A 16,720-nucleotide genomic window follows, 5' to 3' on the forward strand; every position below is an offset into this window, starting at 1 on the left:
TCTACACATCCTGTGCCCTGTGAAATCATCATTTCTGAGAAGTTGCAAAAAGAAAACATTTGTGAATACCACACAATAATAATGGCTGCACATACTCATGGTTTGTGAAAATTCACTAAGCTTTTACTAACTCTGATGAATGGTATATTCTGATAAGTTTTTAAATAGAAATAATGGTACTATTCACAACAGCTAAGAGGCAAACCAATCCAAATGTCCATTAAAAGATGAATGGATAAAGAAAATGTGGAATATACATAGAATGAAATACTACAATAGTGAAATACTCCAATAAGAGGAGCAAAGTATTGGAAAATGGTACAACATTGGATGAACCTTGAAACCATGATGCTGAGGGGAAGGATGCCAGACACAAAAGGGCACTCATTCCATTCCATATATATATAAAATGTACAGACTAGGTAAGTCTACAGTCAGAAAACACAGAATGGCTGCAAGGGCTAGAGGAGGGGAGGATGGAGAGTAACTATCAATATGGCATCTTTGGTTGAATAATAAAGTTCTGAATCTAAATAGACAATGGTTATGCTGTATTATGGATGTACATAATGACAATGAACTCTATACTTTAAAATGATCAACTTGGCCGGGCATGGCATTAACATCTGCAATCCCAGCATTCAGGAGGCAGAGGCAACAAGTCCAGAGACAGTCTGGTCTAAACAGTGAGACACCACCTCAAAGAGAAAAAGAAAGCATTAATGTATCAGTGCCCTTGGAGGTATATACAGTTGGGCAGGGTTAAAACAGTCCTTTAAACCAGAATGGAAGAACCTGTTTTCTCTCCAAATTAGAAGCATGTGCTATTATGCACAGCTTTCAACGACTTCAAGAAAAGAGGCATACAAACAGCCCATGTCATGGGCCTAGTTAATCCAGACAGGGGAGCAATTACTTTGTGCTGTCATGATGATGATGCAGCAGGTAAACTGCTCAGTACAGATTCTCTAAATGCTGGCTTTGGGTGTGTCTCTCCAGAGCCCTGTACCTTTCAAGGGCTCTGTACCTCTCAGACCTAATGCATGATACAGACAGTTTTCAAGGGATGTTTACTGACTGAAATGGACGCCAAATTGGGCTTTGTTTGTCCACTGTCTGCCACTACCCACTCAGCAGGTAAACCAAGGCAATGAGGTGACTTGGTATCCAGCCCTGTTTCCAATAAATATCTTATAAATTAGGCTAGACCAATCCACCTACAGCTTCTTCAACTAGAAAATGGAAATAGCTAGATGTGGTACCATATGTCTCTAATATCAGCACTTGGGAGGCAATAAGATCTCTGTGAGTTCAAGGCTGGTCTGGTCTATTTAGCAAGTTCTAGGCCAGCCAGAGTTACATGGTGAGACCCAGTATAAAAAAAAAAAAAAAAAAAAAAAAAAAAAAAAAAAAAACAGAAAAAGAAAATGGGAATAAAATATCTACTTCACATGCTTGCTGTTTTGAGAACTGATTCCTTTTGATTAAAAGAAGATTAAGCACATGAGAACATTTAAAAATGCTCCTCTTCTTCCAATCATAATTTTATTTTGGATAACAATGTGCTGTACCCAGAAAAGCACGTCCTCTTCCCTCTTCTTCACTTACCTTCATGCCAAATGTAAATATAGTAATGACTATTTTGAAGATCAGTGCCAAGGCCAGCTGCCACATGGCTGTGTACACCCCAACTCCAGCTGGCCGGTCTGGAATGTCATCTACAGGCCGAGTCATGTTAGGGTCATTGATGTAGTCACAGAGCTGGGAGGATTCAAGAGCCCCACAGTCGTTAAACAGCTCAGAAATGAGCTCACTGGTGCTCTGACGAGTGTATGGATTGGGATAGGCGATGATGGCAGTGATGGCTGTCACCACAATGACCTCCAACACTGGGTACTTCCCCAGTCTGGTAGTTTTACGCCTCCTGCACCAGGCAATGTTGCAGCGTGTGAAGAGGGTTCCCCACAAACCCCCAAAGACTCCAAGCAGGATGAAAGGGAAGAGTTCGGCCATATACCAGGGTGTATGATACTCCACATAAAAGAGAACCAGGCGACTATTTCCAAAGGGGTTGATGGAGCGCAGTGTGAAAGCCGCTACCAGTGCTGCGAAAAATGACCTCCACAAGGTTTTCAAGGGGAAGTAGTAACTGACCTAAAATGAACAAATAGAAAATCAGAGAGTGACCAGAGAAAGGGCTGCCCAGACCCTTTCTCTTGGGTGAGCAGCTAACCGTTGGCACTTGGCATAAAAGACACGGACTAAAACCAAAAGTATATTCTACTCATTTTACCAGTTTATGTTTAGTTGTGACCAAAAAGCATGAGCAAAGACATTTAAGGGAATTAAAGTCTACACACAGAATGGCAAGCTGAGTTCTGGATACATTTTGGTGTTACAGTTTTTATCTGGCAGTCATAAGACCTGGGTTCAATCCTTAGCACTACAAAAATTAATAAATATCAAAAGTGGTATAGCTAGCCGGGCGGTGGTGGCGCACACCTTTAATCCCAGCACTTGGGAGGCAGAGGCAGGCGGATCTTTGTGAGTTCGAGACCAGCCTGGTCTACAAGAGCTAGTTCCAGGACAGGCTCCAAAACCACAGAGAAACCCTGTCTCGAAAAACAAAACAAAACAAAAAAAGTGGTATAGCTTTAATAAAAATGGGTTTGAGCTATGTTTTTAAGAGAAATAAAAGACTTAGGGTATAATGTGTTTAATATGCTCAAGTTTAATATGCTCAAGACCCTGAGTTTTGTTCCCAACACCACAAAATGATAAAAATAAATATATGTACTCATAATACTGTTCATGTCACTGAAATCTCCCCAAATTCAATAAGTCTTGTTGTCTGAATAACAAAATAGATTAAAGGCTGGAAAATTCTGGCTTATAAGTCAACTCCTTGCCCAGAAAATATACTTCTATGGCAGCAGAGTTTTTATATTTATGAATGGTTAGGGGGACAAAAGTAACTACTTATAAACTGAAATATTCATTTAAAAGCAACATAAGAACTAAATAATGGTGAAATTTCAAAGCTTATAAGGTTTTCAGCCACATAGCCATGCCTACTCATGGATATTGCTGCAAAGACATAGTCAATTGGCTGTGGCAAAAAAAGGTGTGTGGCTCAAGAAACCTACATAGTTAACTATCTTGACCTTTTCAGAGAAATGTTTGCTACCCCCTGGAATGATTCATTAGGTTCCAAAACCCAGTTGGGAGTTAGCTTGTCTATATTCCCACATCAGAAATCGCTCTAAAACTTTTATGTTGGCAAGTTTGAAAGCAGTATGTGAGAACACATTTAACAGCAGAAATTGTGTTCATTAATCAACTGCATGAAGCTTATTCAATACTTTGGTGCTTTGTCAGTCACTCACATTGTTGGTCACTCCAAACCACAAAAACTCATTCTACCGCCCGTTACCTCCTCTAGACTGAAGAGCACACCTCCTATGGGAGCACCAAATGCCACAGAGACACCAGCAGCAGCTGCAGCTGAAAGCACCTGCAAAGTGAAAGTCAAAGATGGGCTCTGGGGACTTTAGTGCATGTGGGATAAGGTAGGGACTCCAAGAAGTCCCCTTCCAGTGGAGGTGGGCAGGAGCTGACTTACCTCACGCCTCTTGCCCTCATTCTTGCTATATTTGGAGAAAAGGCTGCTGAAGAAGTTGCCACAGCAACAAGCCACATGCACCAGTGGCCCCTCTTTCCCCAGGCTCAGGCCAGAGGACACAACTAGCACCAAGGTAACAGTCTTGATTAGCAGTGTCCATTTCCCCAAGTAGCCTCTGATGATAAATCCACTCAAAATGGTCTTTATCTGGAACAGAAGACAGATAGTGAGAGGAATGAACTACAGTGGTCCATGGCTGAGAAAGAAGATGCAATGACTCTGAACAAGACTCACTAAGCTAGAGGAATGGAAGGAACTGGTTCAGTTCTTTTGATTAGAATTTTGTACCAGCAGAAGTTTGTATCTTATTACAGTAGCCCTCTTACCCATGGAGATACATTTCAAGATCCCCAGTGGATACCTGAAACCCAGACTATGTCAAACTGTATTATACCATATTAAAGTTGAATTCATAAATTAAACCCAATAAGAGATTAACACCAAGACGGGTAGTGGTGGTGCACACCTTTAAATCTCAGCACTTGGGAGGCAGAGGCAAGTGGATCTCTGTGAGTTTGAGGCTAGTCTGGTCTACAAAGTAAGTTCTGGCACAGCCAGAGTTGTTACACAGAGAAACCCTGTCTCAGCAAACAAAAAAAGAAAAAAAGGAGAGAGATTAATACCAATAATTAACAAATTAGAACAATTACAAAATCAAAGTATGTCTACCATTTGTTTCCTTTTTATCTACCTAACATTAATGCTTTTTTTTTCAATTTAATTAGCACTTAAATAAAATTTTGCAATTAGCATGTATATTGGAAGTACCACAGATTGCTATGTGACCCTGGCTGGACAGGAACTCACTACATGAACCAGGCTAGCCTTTAGTTCAAAGATTCATTGCCTCTGCTTCTCTAGTGCTGGGATTAAAGTTGTGTACCACCATGCTTAGTCATAGATTGCTTTTTTAAACAGATAAATTTAGCATCCAAAATAATGGACTTCACTATGTTGTTTCCATATGTATCAGTCATATACTTTGTTCCTGCTGTCTCATATTGAAAAGGACTTTGAGTACAGGGAGAACTATCTTACTCCTTTACAGACTTGCTCCATTTTGTCAATGCAAACAATGGCTTTTTCCCCACAAGTACATTGCAGTCTTTGCTTAGAATTTAATTGGATGCCAGGATCTATGATGGACTTTGTATAATGAAGTCTACCCCTCAAGTGGTTCAATACTTTCTTACTTCCAACCTCTGCCACAATTGGATAAAAATGAGTGATTGTTTGCCATTGGGCTGGTAACTTTCAAGTTCCTGATTAGATTCATGAGACACTAAGCCAGTTAATCAAATTCCTAGCCATTTTCCCCAGTTGTATGCTATGTTATGGGATAATGTTTTCCCATTTCAGTGTCAGTTACATACATAAAAATATCTTCTTGTGGACATTACTCAGTCAAGTAAAACAACTTCTCAAGCAGTGAACACAATGCTTTTCAACCTCATCAGAATCACTTGATGAACTAGAAAATGTCAAAGAGTCGCTCTCCCTACAGAGATGGCAGCAAGATCTAACTCTCCCCCACAGAGATCTAATGTAATTGCCCAGAGATGCAGCCAAGGCAAAGAGGAATTTTACAGTCATGTGATTTCAAAATGTTCTACTCCCGAAACAAGTAACAGAAATTTCCCTAGCTTCTCAATATTTAAGGTTCATCACTGAAACACTATTTTTTCCAATGCTCACTTGCATTGTTTATCATGTCAGCTTTATTGGTTTGAGGAGATTATAAGTAGGCTTGAAAGGAGTGTGCACAGGAGTCTATCTTAGTATTATGAGAGACCTCTTGTCTTTTAGTGGCAGACTCTCACTATACAGGTCAAACTGACCTGATTCTCAAGCCTCCACCTCCCAAGTGCTGCGATTAGAGATGTGCACCACAGAGTCACTCAGAAAATCAGCTTTCAATTTCAGAAGGAGGAAAAGAGGATGAGGAGAACAGAGAGTGGGAGATAGGGGAGGGAAGGAGAGTGAGAGATCCCAAAATTCTCCGTGAGCTCATTCCTGCAGAATATATAAGAGGACTCTTAGCTGTAGTCAGACAGTACTTTTTTTTTTTTTTGGTTTTTTCGAGACAGGGTTTCTCTGTGGTTTTGGAGCCTGTCCTGGAACTAGCTCTTGTAGACCAGGCTGGTCTCGAACTCACTGAGATCCGCCTGCCTCTGCCTCCCGAGTGCTGGGATTAAAGGCGTGCGCCACCACCGCCCGGCCAGACAGTACTTCTTGAACTAGCCTTTAACTACTCAGATAAACTAGTTGTGGTCAAACTCGTATTTAACTAGTGATAGTTACGTTAATTGAGCCTGTGCTTTGGGGATATGGGAACTCTGTATGGAAGAGATATCTGATTATGCCTGCCACAATCTAGTCCTATTTATTGCCACAAATAAAAATATCTATAATTTTTGTCAGTCGGTTTATAAGGATTTGTACCCCAGGATACATTTTAAAAGCATAATACCACTTAGAAAATCACAAACATCTAAATTACCTGAGGCTCTGCCAGCAATGGCATGTGGTGAATTCGCCAATGTAATAGGTATTTTGTAATTCTCTAAAATAATTTTATAAAATTGTTATTATCAAATTAAGAACTAAAGAAGGCAGATGCATTCCCAGGAGATGCCCAACTCTAATTACTTTAATTTGAATTGATAGAAACTGAAGCATGCAGGGCTTTAGTGAGATGTATTGCGGAGACTCTTATTGTGGTGTTACCATTATGATCAAAGCTCTTTCTGATAGATAAATGTTTGTATGAATGTTTGTATTTTGTAAAGAACAGAAATCAGTGAAGAATAAATTCTGAGGATGCAATTTCTTGTCCAGGTGGTAGTTAACACTTGTGGCTTTTCTAAATTGAGAGTTCCCAGAGTACGTACGTTTTCTCCAAACTCTTAAGCCACAAGTGTTCACTTTTATTTTCTTTGTGTGTATGTGTGGTATGTGGGTGCATGGACATGGGTCCATGCACCTATGTATGCACATATAGAAAATAAAGGAGGATGTCAGATGTCTTTTCTATCACTGTCTACTTTTTCCTTGAGGCCGTGTGTCTCACTAAGCGTGATGCTTACTATTTCTGCTAGGCTGATTAGTCAATGAGTTCCCAGGACCTGCCCATCTCTGTTCCACCATGTTGATGCTATAGGGATGTACAGCCATGCTCAACTTACTTAAGTGCTGAATATTCAAATTCAAGCCTTCAAGTTTGTGCAGCAGGCACTCTTACCCACTGAGCTATCCCCTCAGCTCAAGTGTTCATTTTCAAATGTGCTTTACAGAAATTATACAGTGCATTTATTACACAAAAACTCTCAAGCATTTAAGATGTTTATAGTGGGTACAGTGACACACATCTGTAATCCACAGCAGGACTCAGGAAGTACAGATTAAAAATTGATAAAAGTTCCTGTTATGAGTATAAAGTGTCCATCTCGATCTCTTCTGATTGATTTTAGTTTGAAGTCAGTTTTGTTAGAAATTAATATGGCCACACCTGCTTTTTTCTTAGGACCATTTGCTTGAAAGACCTTTTCCCAACCCTTTACTCTGAGTAGATGCCTGTCTTTGTGGTTGAGATGTGTTTCTTGCAAACAGCAGAATGTTGGATCCTGTTTTCGTATCCAATCTCTTAGCCTGTGCCTTTTTATAGGTGAGTTGAGACCATTAATATTAAGTGATATTAATGACCAGTGGTTGTTCATGCCAGATATTCTTGTTGTTTTTGGAAGTAGAATTTGTGTGTCTCCCTTCTTTGAGTTGTGCTAGTGAAGGGTCGCTAGATGCCTGAGTTATTGTAGGCAGCGTTGGCAATGTTGGATTCCTTGGGTTGCGGTTTTCCTTCTATTACTTTCTGTAGGGCTGGATTCGTGGCTACGTATTGCTTAAATTTGTTCTTATCCTGGAATGTCTTGGTTTCTCCATTTATAGTGAACGAAAGCTTGGCTGGGTATAGTAGTCTGGGCTTGCATCCATGGTCTCTTAGCTTCTGCAGTACTTCTATCCAGGACCTTCTGGCTTTCATTGTTTCCATAGAGAAATCAGGTGTAAGTCTGATCGGTTTACCTTTATAAGTTACTTGGCCTTTTTCCTTTGCAGCTCTTAGTATTCTTTCTTTAACCTGTATATTTTGTGTTTTGGTTATTATATGGCGAGGGGATGTTTTCCTTTGATCCAGTCTGTTTGGTGTTCTGTATGCTTCTTGAATATTCAAAGGAATATCTTTCTTTAAGTTGGGAAAGTTTTCTTCCATAATTTTGTTCAGAATATTTTCTGGGCCTTTGAGCTGTGACTCTTCTCCTTCTTCTATTCCTATTATTCTTATATTTGGTCTTTTTATTGTGTCCCATAATTCCTGAATGTTTTGTGATGAGAATTTGTTGGCTTTGCAGTTTTCTTTGATCAGAGCGTTTATTTTCTCTATGGTGTCCTCAGAATCTGAGATTCTTTCTTCTATTTCTTGTATTCTATTGATTATGCTTGTTTCTGTAGGCTGTGCTCGTTGACCTAGATTTTTTTCCAAAGGAATTTTTATTTTAAATAATCAAAATATTGTGGAAGAAAAATCTCAGAGGGATGAGCAATTTTGAAAACCTACTTTGGACTAGTTTGTAGCTCAAAAGCAGAGTACTTGCCAGGCATGTGCAAGGCCTTCAGTCTCATCCTTTGCATTATAAAATGGTGTGAATATGTACCCCTGTGCATTGTTTTCAAAGTCTGCTTTTGTGTGACCTGCCATACAATATATTCCAGCAGACTGCATGACTCCAGGAAGACAAAGTACTCTTTCTTAAGCAGCTCAGCCCAATCTTTGCTAACGTAAAATAGCATGGTTCCAATCCCTACTTTAAGTCAATTTCCACTGGGATCTGGCTTGACTCAGAGAAAGTTCTTCTCATACACAAAAATGCAGGTTTACATAGACTTTTCACCTTGTCCATCTTCTCCAAGAATCATGGTTCGTTCTGTCTTCCCAGGTAAAGGAGTTCCAGTTCTACTACCTTGTTACTGCTGGCTCCTACTAGCCAACCTCAACTGTGAAATCTCCATTGGTTCATAAAACTTTCAGATTATCACGAGTGTTTTTTCAACAACTAAAAAAAAATAAACAAAAAAATAAAGAAAAGAAAAAAAATAAAACACTGACTTTCCTAATTTAAAAAAAAAAAGAGAGAGAGACCCATCCTCAAGGGATCTGTTCACTTTTCACTTGCCACACTTGATATCGTTGTTATATTATCCATGTCACATGTCACTTTATCACATAAGAAACTTCAATGTGCAACTTCACCAATGATGATATCTACTTTGGGGTCAGTAACATCTCTCAGCAGGTGAAGGCACTTGGCAATGTGCTTAATGATCTTAGTTCAATACCCACATGAAGGTAGGAGAGAAATGACTCCGGAAAGTTGTCCTCTGACCTCCATACAAGCATTGTAGCATGTGCAGATACCCCTTCATCTGTGTACATCACATGCATACACACGATGTAATAATAAATAAAAATTTCATTTAAAGAGTGTCCGTACTGGGCCGGGCGGTGGTGGCGCATGCCTTTAATCCCAGCACTCGGGAGGCAGAGGCAGGCAGATCTCTGTGAGTTTGAGACCAGCCTGGTCTACAAGAGCTAGTTCCAGGACAGGCTCCAAAACCACAGAGAAACCCTGTCTCGAAAAACCAAAAAAAAAAAAAAAAAAAAAAAAAAAGAGTGTTCACACTGGAGAAGAAACATTCGAGCAGCTACTCAAAGACAAAGGTCACATCTGCCTACAAGATCACCAGTACAACCATTCATCTCTGGTTTTTGGAAAGGGGATAAGGACTGATCCAGCATGCATTTTATTTCTCTTTGAGCATCCCTAATGACCATCTTCCTCTTTGGGGAAAAGCTTGAGCAAAAACATGCCTACTAATGAACAGTAAGATCATAAATTGGGATAGTAAAAATTATCTATCCTTGTTGCCCAGGGTGCCTTGGTTCTGGGTGTTAAATAAAACAGTCAGTTCTATCAGGAGCAGAAGGAGAAAGAGCACGAGCAAGGAACTCAGGACCATGAGGGGTGCACCCACACACTGAGACAATGGGGATGTTCTACTGGGAACTCACCAAGACCAGCTGGCCTGGGTCTGGAAAAGCCTGGGATAAAACCGGACTCTCTGAACATAACGGACAATGAGGACTACTGAGAACTCAAGAACAATGGCAATGGGTTTCTGATCCTACTGCACGTACTGGCTTTGGGGGAGCCTAGGCAGTTTGGATGCTCAACTTACTAGACCTGGATGGAGGTGGGGGGTTCCTTGGACTTCCCACAGGACAGGGAACCCTGATTGCTTTTCGGGCTGAGGGGGGGGGGGACTTAATTAGGGGAGGGAAATGGGAGGCGGTGGCTGGGAAGAGACAGAAATCTTTAATAAATAAATAAATTAAAAATAAATAAATAAATAAATGTTGGCTTAAAAAAAGAAGTAAAATAAACAAAGCTTTAAAAAATAAAACAAAAAAAAACAGTCAGTTCTGAGGCAATACTTGCTTTGGGAATACAAACTGCCACCCATACTATTCATTCATCAGAGAATTCACATATAATGCAAATTTTGTGACTGCGTATTGATAATTTCCCTAGGAGAACTCCAGGGTGAATGCAGAAAAGTGTCTCTGGTTGAACTGAGCTGTGTAGGAAAGCACAAAATATGCTTTTCAATATGTCTCAAATATCTACCATCTCACACCTGTGCTAGGGTGCCATGGCTGTCATACCTGCTATGACCACTTTCTACTGATTTTGGAATACACACTATCTTAGCTCTCACAAACTGCAATGCTTAGCCCCCACTTTCCACGAGCGAACATTCAAGTTTTTTCAATAAGTGAAGTATTTATTTAGACTTGATATATGTGGGGACCATTTAACATACATGACACTGTGCTACTGTTCTTAGCAGGTTTCTCTCTTCCTCTGTCAGGTTCTAAGTATTGTGATCACACTCTGACACATTTTCTCATAAGTCTCTGGTTTTTAGTGTGCTATTTTGCATAGTACCATATGCTTTCAAAGTACATACACTTCATCAGAACAGAATTGGTTGTATTGAGGAAATAGGGTGGGATGTGGTCATTTGAACAAGAATGCCCCCATAGGCTCATATGTTTGAATGATTAGTCATCAGGGATTGGAACTACTTGGGATGGGTTATAAGGTTTGGCCTTGCTGAAGGAATTATGCCACTGGGAGATGGGCTTTGAGGTTTCAAAAGCACAAGCTGGGTCTGGTAGTTCTTTCTTTTTTGGATGTAGAACTCTCAGCTACTTCTCCAGCACTTTGTCTGCATGCCTCCATACTCCCCAACATGTTGATAATGGACTAAATCTCTGAAATGGTAAGACAGCCCCAAATAAATGCTTTCCTTTGTAAGAGTTGCTATGGGCCAGGCAGTGGTGGAGCACATCTTTAATCTCAGTACTCGGAAGGCAGAGGCAAGTGAATCTCTGTGAGTTTGAGGCCAGCCTGGTCTACAAAGCAAGTTCCAGGACAATCAGAGCTGTTACACAGAGAAATCCTGTATTGAAAAACCGAAGGAAATAAAAAAAAGAGTTGTCATGGTCATGGTCTCTTCATGGCAATAGAACACTGACTAAGGCAGGTGGTAAAGCAGTTTGATTGGATGATCTTGAATTAATATGACAAAATAAACTTCCAAAAATTCAGTAAGGCGTATCAATACATATTTCTACTCTTTTTCTTGAAACACGTCTATATTGAACTTTTTTCAGTACACCTTCCTGATATCTTCTGCCCCATTGTGTGAACTGCCTAGACCAGCACTGGTGTGGGAAGGCACAACACTGGGTAAACTGGCCTGGAAATGTAGTTAAGTCAGTAGAGTATTTTCCTAGGATGCACAAAGCTCTGGGTTCAAACCCCAGCAACACATAAACCTAGCACGGTAGTCCACATTTGCAATCCCAGCACCTGGAAAATTGAGGAAGGAGGATAAGTAATTCAAGGTCATCTTCTGCTACATTGTAAGCTTGTGAATAGCCTGAGATACATGGAACACAATATCCAAAGATAAATAAGTCTTTCAAGATGGTAACAGGGACCCAGTGGCACTATCAGTCCAGAATTCTACTCTCACCTCACCCTCTCCATTGCCACATAAGAGCAATGCAAATGTTCTAACTAGAGAGAACCTGAAAGACATTTTATGATTTCTGGTTTTTCATTTTGCATCTTTCAGTAGTCAGCTCAATTACTATCATTCTACCCAGCAGATTCTCCCAGGCTTCATATTTGATCTTAGTGAATGATGAAGTCACTTCCCTGATACAGTGGTTACATCAGATTGCTGAAAATTATTTATAAGAGCTGTATGTTCACATGGGCATAGTCCCAGTGCATGCATGGAAAGCAGAATTAATTTTTTTAAGATTTATTTATTTATACATACAATGTTCTGGCTGCATGTATGTTTATACACCAGAAGAGGGCACCAGATCTCTTTACAGATGGTCGTGAGTCACCATGTGGTTGCTGAGAATTGAACTTAGGACCTCTGGAAGAGCAGCCAGGGCTCTTAATCTCTGAGCCACCTTTCCAGCCCCCAGAATTAATTTTTTAAAGATTCCTATTACCCTGTCACCAGAAAAACAAACATGGCAAAAGCTCCTGATCACCAGTAAACTTTCCCAGTAGTGCTCCTCCACTACTGTCTGGTTTTCACATTACATCATAGAGTTACTACAGTAGCAATTTTACGTGGATGCTTTGTGATCCCAGATTCTTCAGGCTTTAAGAGTTTATCTTGGCTTCCAAGGCAGAGGTCTAATCATTTGAGAAGCAACAGACCCAAACTGCTGAATACAGTACTCATTGTGAAGCCAGACTTCTGGGTTCAACTCACAGCTTGCCAGATTAAAGACTGTAGGGAAGTTACTTAACTAGTTTTTATTTTAGTTTTCTTAACTACTAAGTGAATGAACAGTGCCTATCTAGTAAGCTTATTGTGGAGATCATAGCTGGCACATAGGATTTCAGCTACAACTTACCTCAGGTATGCCAGAGCCACAGGCATATGGTGCAAATACACGTACCAGGGAGACGGCCAGAAATGCAAACAGCAATGCCCACAGAATGTACATTAAGTAATTCAGAATGTAAGCACTGGCACCCTAAAAAGCAGACACAAAAGAAGGAAGAAGTGGTGAACCATAGCAGACCTGAGTAATGTACCCAACCCCACCATCTCCATTAGGAAAGCAAAGTTCTGATGGGCTCAGAGAGGTTCCTGCCAGGCCTGCATAAAGGAAAGCACCAGGTCTTGCTATTGCTATAGTCACTACACACAAACAGCATCAGGTGTTTCTCCAGGAGCTAGTTACACAAGCCTTCCAGTGTATGAAATCTCAGGAGTAATGGAAAGCAAGGATGATGCTGGGTTGTAATCACCACTTGCACTGTAGTTAATAAAAGGTGTGGCACACAAAAAGCTGCCTGTGAGACTCTGTACGATTTGTTTTGTCTTGTCTGTGGTGGGATGGCCTCTCTTTGTTTTCATTACAGCCACACCCAGACCACAGTGAATAAGCTTCAGTTCTATGTTTGAGAAGGTTGCTTCTCTAAGTGTGGTCCACGGACCAACAGCACCAGCATCACCTGGGAGGTTGGCAGAAACATAACCTGTGGGCCCCTACCCTTGGGCTGCCAAATAAGATACTTCACAAAGTCACACAGCCCAGTGTATTTTAACAAGCCTCTGGAAGATTCCAGCAAGTGCTAACATGTGACAGGCACTCCTAGAAGGGAGCTGCTTGAATACCCTCTTCAGAAAAATATATTGGACTATTTACTCCAAAGTAGCTAATCTTGTCTTTTCTTTCCTTTTCTGATACAAGCACACAGTCTGGGTACTTTATCCTTTCTCGAGGCTTCAGCTCCTTCTCACCATCTGGATTATTCAAGCAAGAGAAAAGGAAAAGATCACCTACCTACCTGTCAGGCCATGGCCATGGCCACATATATGCCTATTAAATGTAAGGACATGTTCCTGGAGACTGCAATGTGGCCACATATTTCACACACTATGTAGTGAGAAATCAGCCCAAGGAATACCTTTCATCCACTTAAATAAGTACATTTTGAAGGCTAAAACTAACTTCTCACTCTTTTAAAGAGCAATTCTTTGAAACAAAGAATAAATCTTACAACCAGTTGAAAAGATAGGCACCTCTATTTCCCCTGGAACACATGCTGCAAGTAGGAAAAAGATGGCAGTCAGCCAGGCCCATCTGCCCATGCTCATCAACCCAAGTCTAGAATTTCTTTCTGGAAATAATGGCAAGAATGTGTGAGATTTCAAGACTCCTGACTGCTTCTAAGATGTGAGGGAATATTCCATCAAGAGAAGGGATTAGTGAAATGGCAAAGTACATTGCAAATGTCTTCAGCTAAGAAAGTCCGTCAAAAGAAACAGGGAAAGGAGAAGTTCAAAAAGATTACAGATACCCTCCCAACATACTCGAACTTTTACAGTTCTCCTATTACCCCTAATGTAAAGCTTTTTACCTAGCTTCTTTCACCTGGCCTTGATCAATCAATGTCCCTCCTCATCATCCTTCTTTTGAGTCAGAGTCTTACTATGGAGACTAGGCAAAATATGCATGACAATCTGAATTTCTAAATGCCATGAAGGTATGTACTAGATCTGTGGGTCACCCATATATTCATGTGCCCCAGAACTGCTTTTCACAGAAGCTTCTTCTGATTGGATCAGAAAAGGTCGATGGAAGATGATAACAGAAACCACATTGAAACGCTATTTCACACGCACTAGGTTAGCTACAATGAAGGCAGATGCTAGCAAGTGTTGTAAAGTAGGTAAGCAAATCAGGACCCTCATATATTGCTCACGGGAATGCAAATAAGTGCATCCACTTTGGAAACCATCCTACCAATTCTTCAAAATGTTAAATCTAGGGGTCACCTTTCTCCCAGAGTTTACACTTATACCCAAAGGAGATGAACTATATGCTCCCACCTGGAACACAGATGTTCATGGTGACATTGTCATGCTAGTCAAAAAACAAGAACACATGTTCATCAAATAATATGCAGCCTAGCCATACAATGGAGTATCATACAGCAATGAAAAGGAAGCAAATGCTGACTTAGGCTATAGTATGAAGCAACTTGGAAAACAATAGGCTAAGTAACACGATATCCACAAAGTCCACAAAGTCATGGATTCATTTAACTGAACTGTCTAGAAGGGGGAAATTTGTAGAGACAGAAAGGTCATTGGCAGTTGTTTGGGACTATTAATCAATGACTCTGGAGCAGAACAGGCAGATGGGGGGGGGGGAGGTTATGGATAAAAATATTCCAAAATTGACGATGGTGATCATTACATAATTCTGTGACTGTGACCAAAGCTACTGAATTGTACTTTCTGCGGAAGTATCTTTTTTATTTTTTTATTTTTATTTATTTTTTTATTGAAAAAAAATTTCCGCCTCCTCCCCGCCTCCCATTTCCCTCCCCCTCCTCCCCTTCCTCTCCCCCTCCCCCCACTCCTCTCCCCCTCCCTCTCCAGTCTGAAGAGCAGTCAGGATTCCCTGCCCTGTGGGAAGTCCAAGGTCTTCCCCCCTCCGTCCAGGTCTAGGAAGGTGAGCATCCAAACTGGCTAGGCTCCCACAAAACCAGAACATGAAGTAGGATCAAAACCCAGTGCACAGGAGATTGCTTCCTGCGAAAGTATCTTATAGTGGTATATTATTTGTGTTTTAATAAATAAAGCTTGCCTGAAGATCAGAATGCAAAGCAACACTAGTCATCCATACAGGGCAGGCAGTGGTGGTACACACCTTTAATACCAGCAGCCATACTAGTTAGCCATAGAGGCCAGTCAGTGGTGGCACAGCTTTAATACCAGCACTAGAGAGGAATATAAAAGGGGAGGAGATAGGAGTCATGCTCGGCGTCAGTCTGATGACTTGTGGAGGCAGGATTGCCCATTTTGATCTGAGGTAGACATAAGAGCTGGTGGCTGGCCGCTTTGCTTTTCTGATCCTCAGTTTGAACCCCTGGTTTTTATTACTCATGCTACAGATCTGATGAAGTATAAATTGGCTCCCTGAAACTGTTACTTTATAAACTGATATAAAAAAAAACCTTTCTTCCGGCTTAAAACATAAAAATCAACTCCATTTCTTCAGCACAAAGAAGAAACTACCTTTAGTCAGAAAAAGGCAAATATACCAGCTGTGATAGTTCGTGTCTGAAATCTCAGAACTTGAGAAGCTGAAGTAGGAGAATTACTGTGTGTTCCAGGCCAGGATGGGATATAGTCTGAGAGCATGTCTGAAAATCAGTAAAGAGATAGGGGAGACAGGAAGAGAGAAAAGACAGACAAAGTCAGGGAGAGAGGAAGGAAAGAAAGAAAATACACATATAATGCCCATGAGCAAGGGGCTCCAAGGTCAGCAAGGGCTTTCTAGGTAAACTCTGAGAAGCCGCAGAAATCAATGAAAGCAAGCAACAGCACTATTTAAGCCAGAGAATATTATCTGAAGGTGAAATCATAGGTGTTCAGGAACTTGGGATTATGGTGGTCCCAAGACCCTACACAGATACACACCTCTGACTGGCTCAACAGAAGCTCTGACCACTTCTGCCACAGGGGACACTTGTCCCTGTCCTCGAAAGTGGTCTCATTAGAGGTCCAGCAGCACTGCTCATGACTGTACCAGAAAGCAGATAGACAGACACCCTCCTTCAGGTCTGTCATCCAGTCAACAGCAAGATCGATGACCCCAGCCAAGGTACCTAGAAGAAGAGGAATAAATCATGGAGAAGAATTGCCACATGGAAAGAACACAGGGCATTCCCAAAGCTGAGTGCACACCCATGCTACTGCCACTAAAACTGACAGCTGCTTTCATCCACTTGGAAGTAACCTGAGCATTTATGGCATGGGCCAGTCAGTCAGTAGGCATCCCAAAGAGCCACAAAAGCCCTAGGGCCT

At 41.0% G+C, this 16,720-nt stretch overlaps 1 protein-coding gene across 3 annotated transcripts in view; it reads right to left on the reverse strand.

The window, feature by feature from the left end:
- Window positions 1-16,720, reverse strand: part of LOC121444457 (H(+)/Cl(-) exchange transporter 4) — a 68,916-nt gene that overhangs the window by 19,594 nt on the left and 32,602 nt on the right. For all 3 annotated transcript variants that reach the window (XM_041646262.1, XM_041646261.1, XM_041646264.1), the window contains 5 exons: window positions 16,334-16,521; window positions 12,747-12,869; window positions 3,623-3,829; window positions 3,434-3,514; window positions 1,609-2,154 (listed from right to left, as the gene is read on the reverse strand). In XM_041646262.1, coding sequence (XP_041502196.1) covers window positions 1,609-2,154; window positions 3,434-3,514; window positions 3,623-3,829; window positions 12,747-12,869; window positions 16,334-16,521 — 1,145 coding nt within the window. The remainder of the gene's footprint in view (window positions 1-1,608; window positions 2,155-3,433; window positions 3,515-3,622; window positions 3,830-12,746; window positions 12,870-16,333; window positions 16,522-16,720) is intronic.

The sequence above is a fragment of the Microtus oregoni genome, unplaced genomic scaffold (assembly GCF_018167655.1).
Source record: "Microtus oregoni isolate MIOR12 unplaced genomic scaffold, Mior012 000127F_ref0000509, whole genome shotgun sequence".
Lineage (NCBI taxonomy): Eukaryota > Metazoa > Chordata > Mammalia > Rodentia > Cricetidae > Microtus > Microtus oregoni.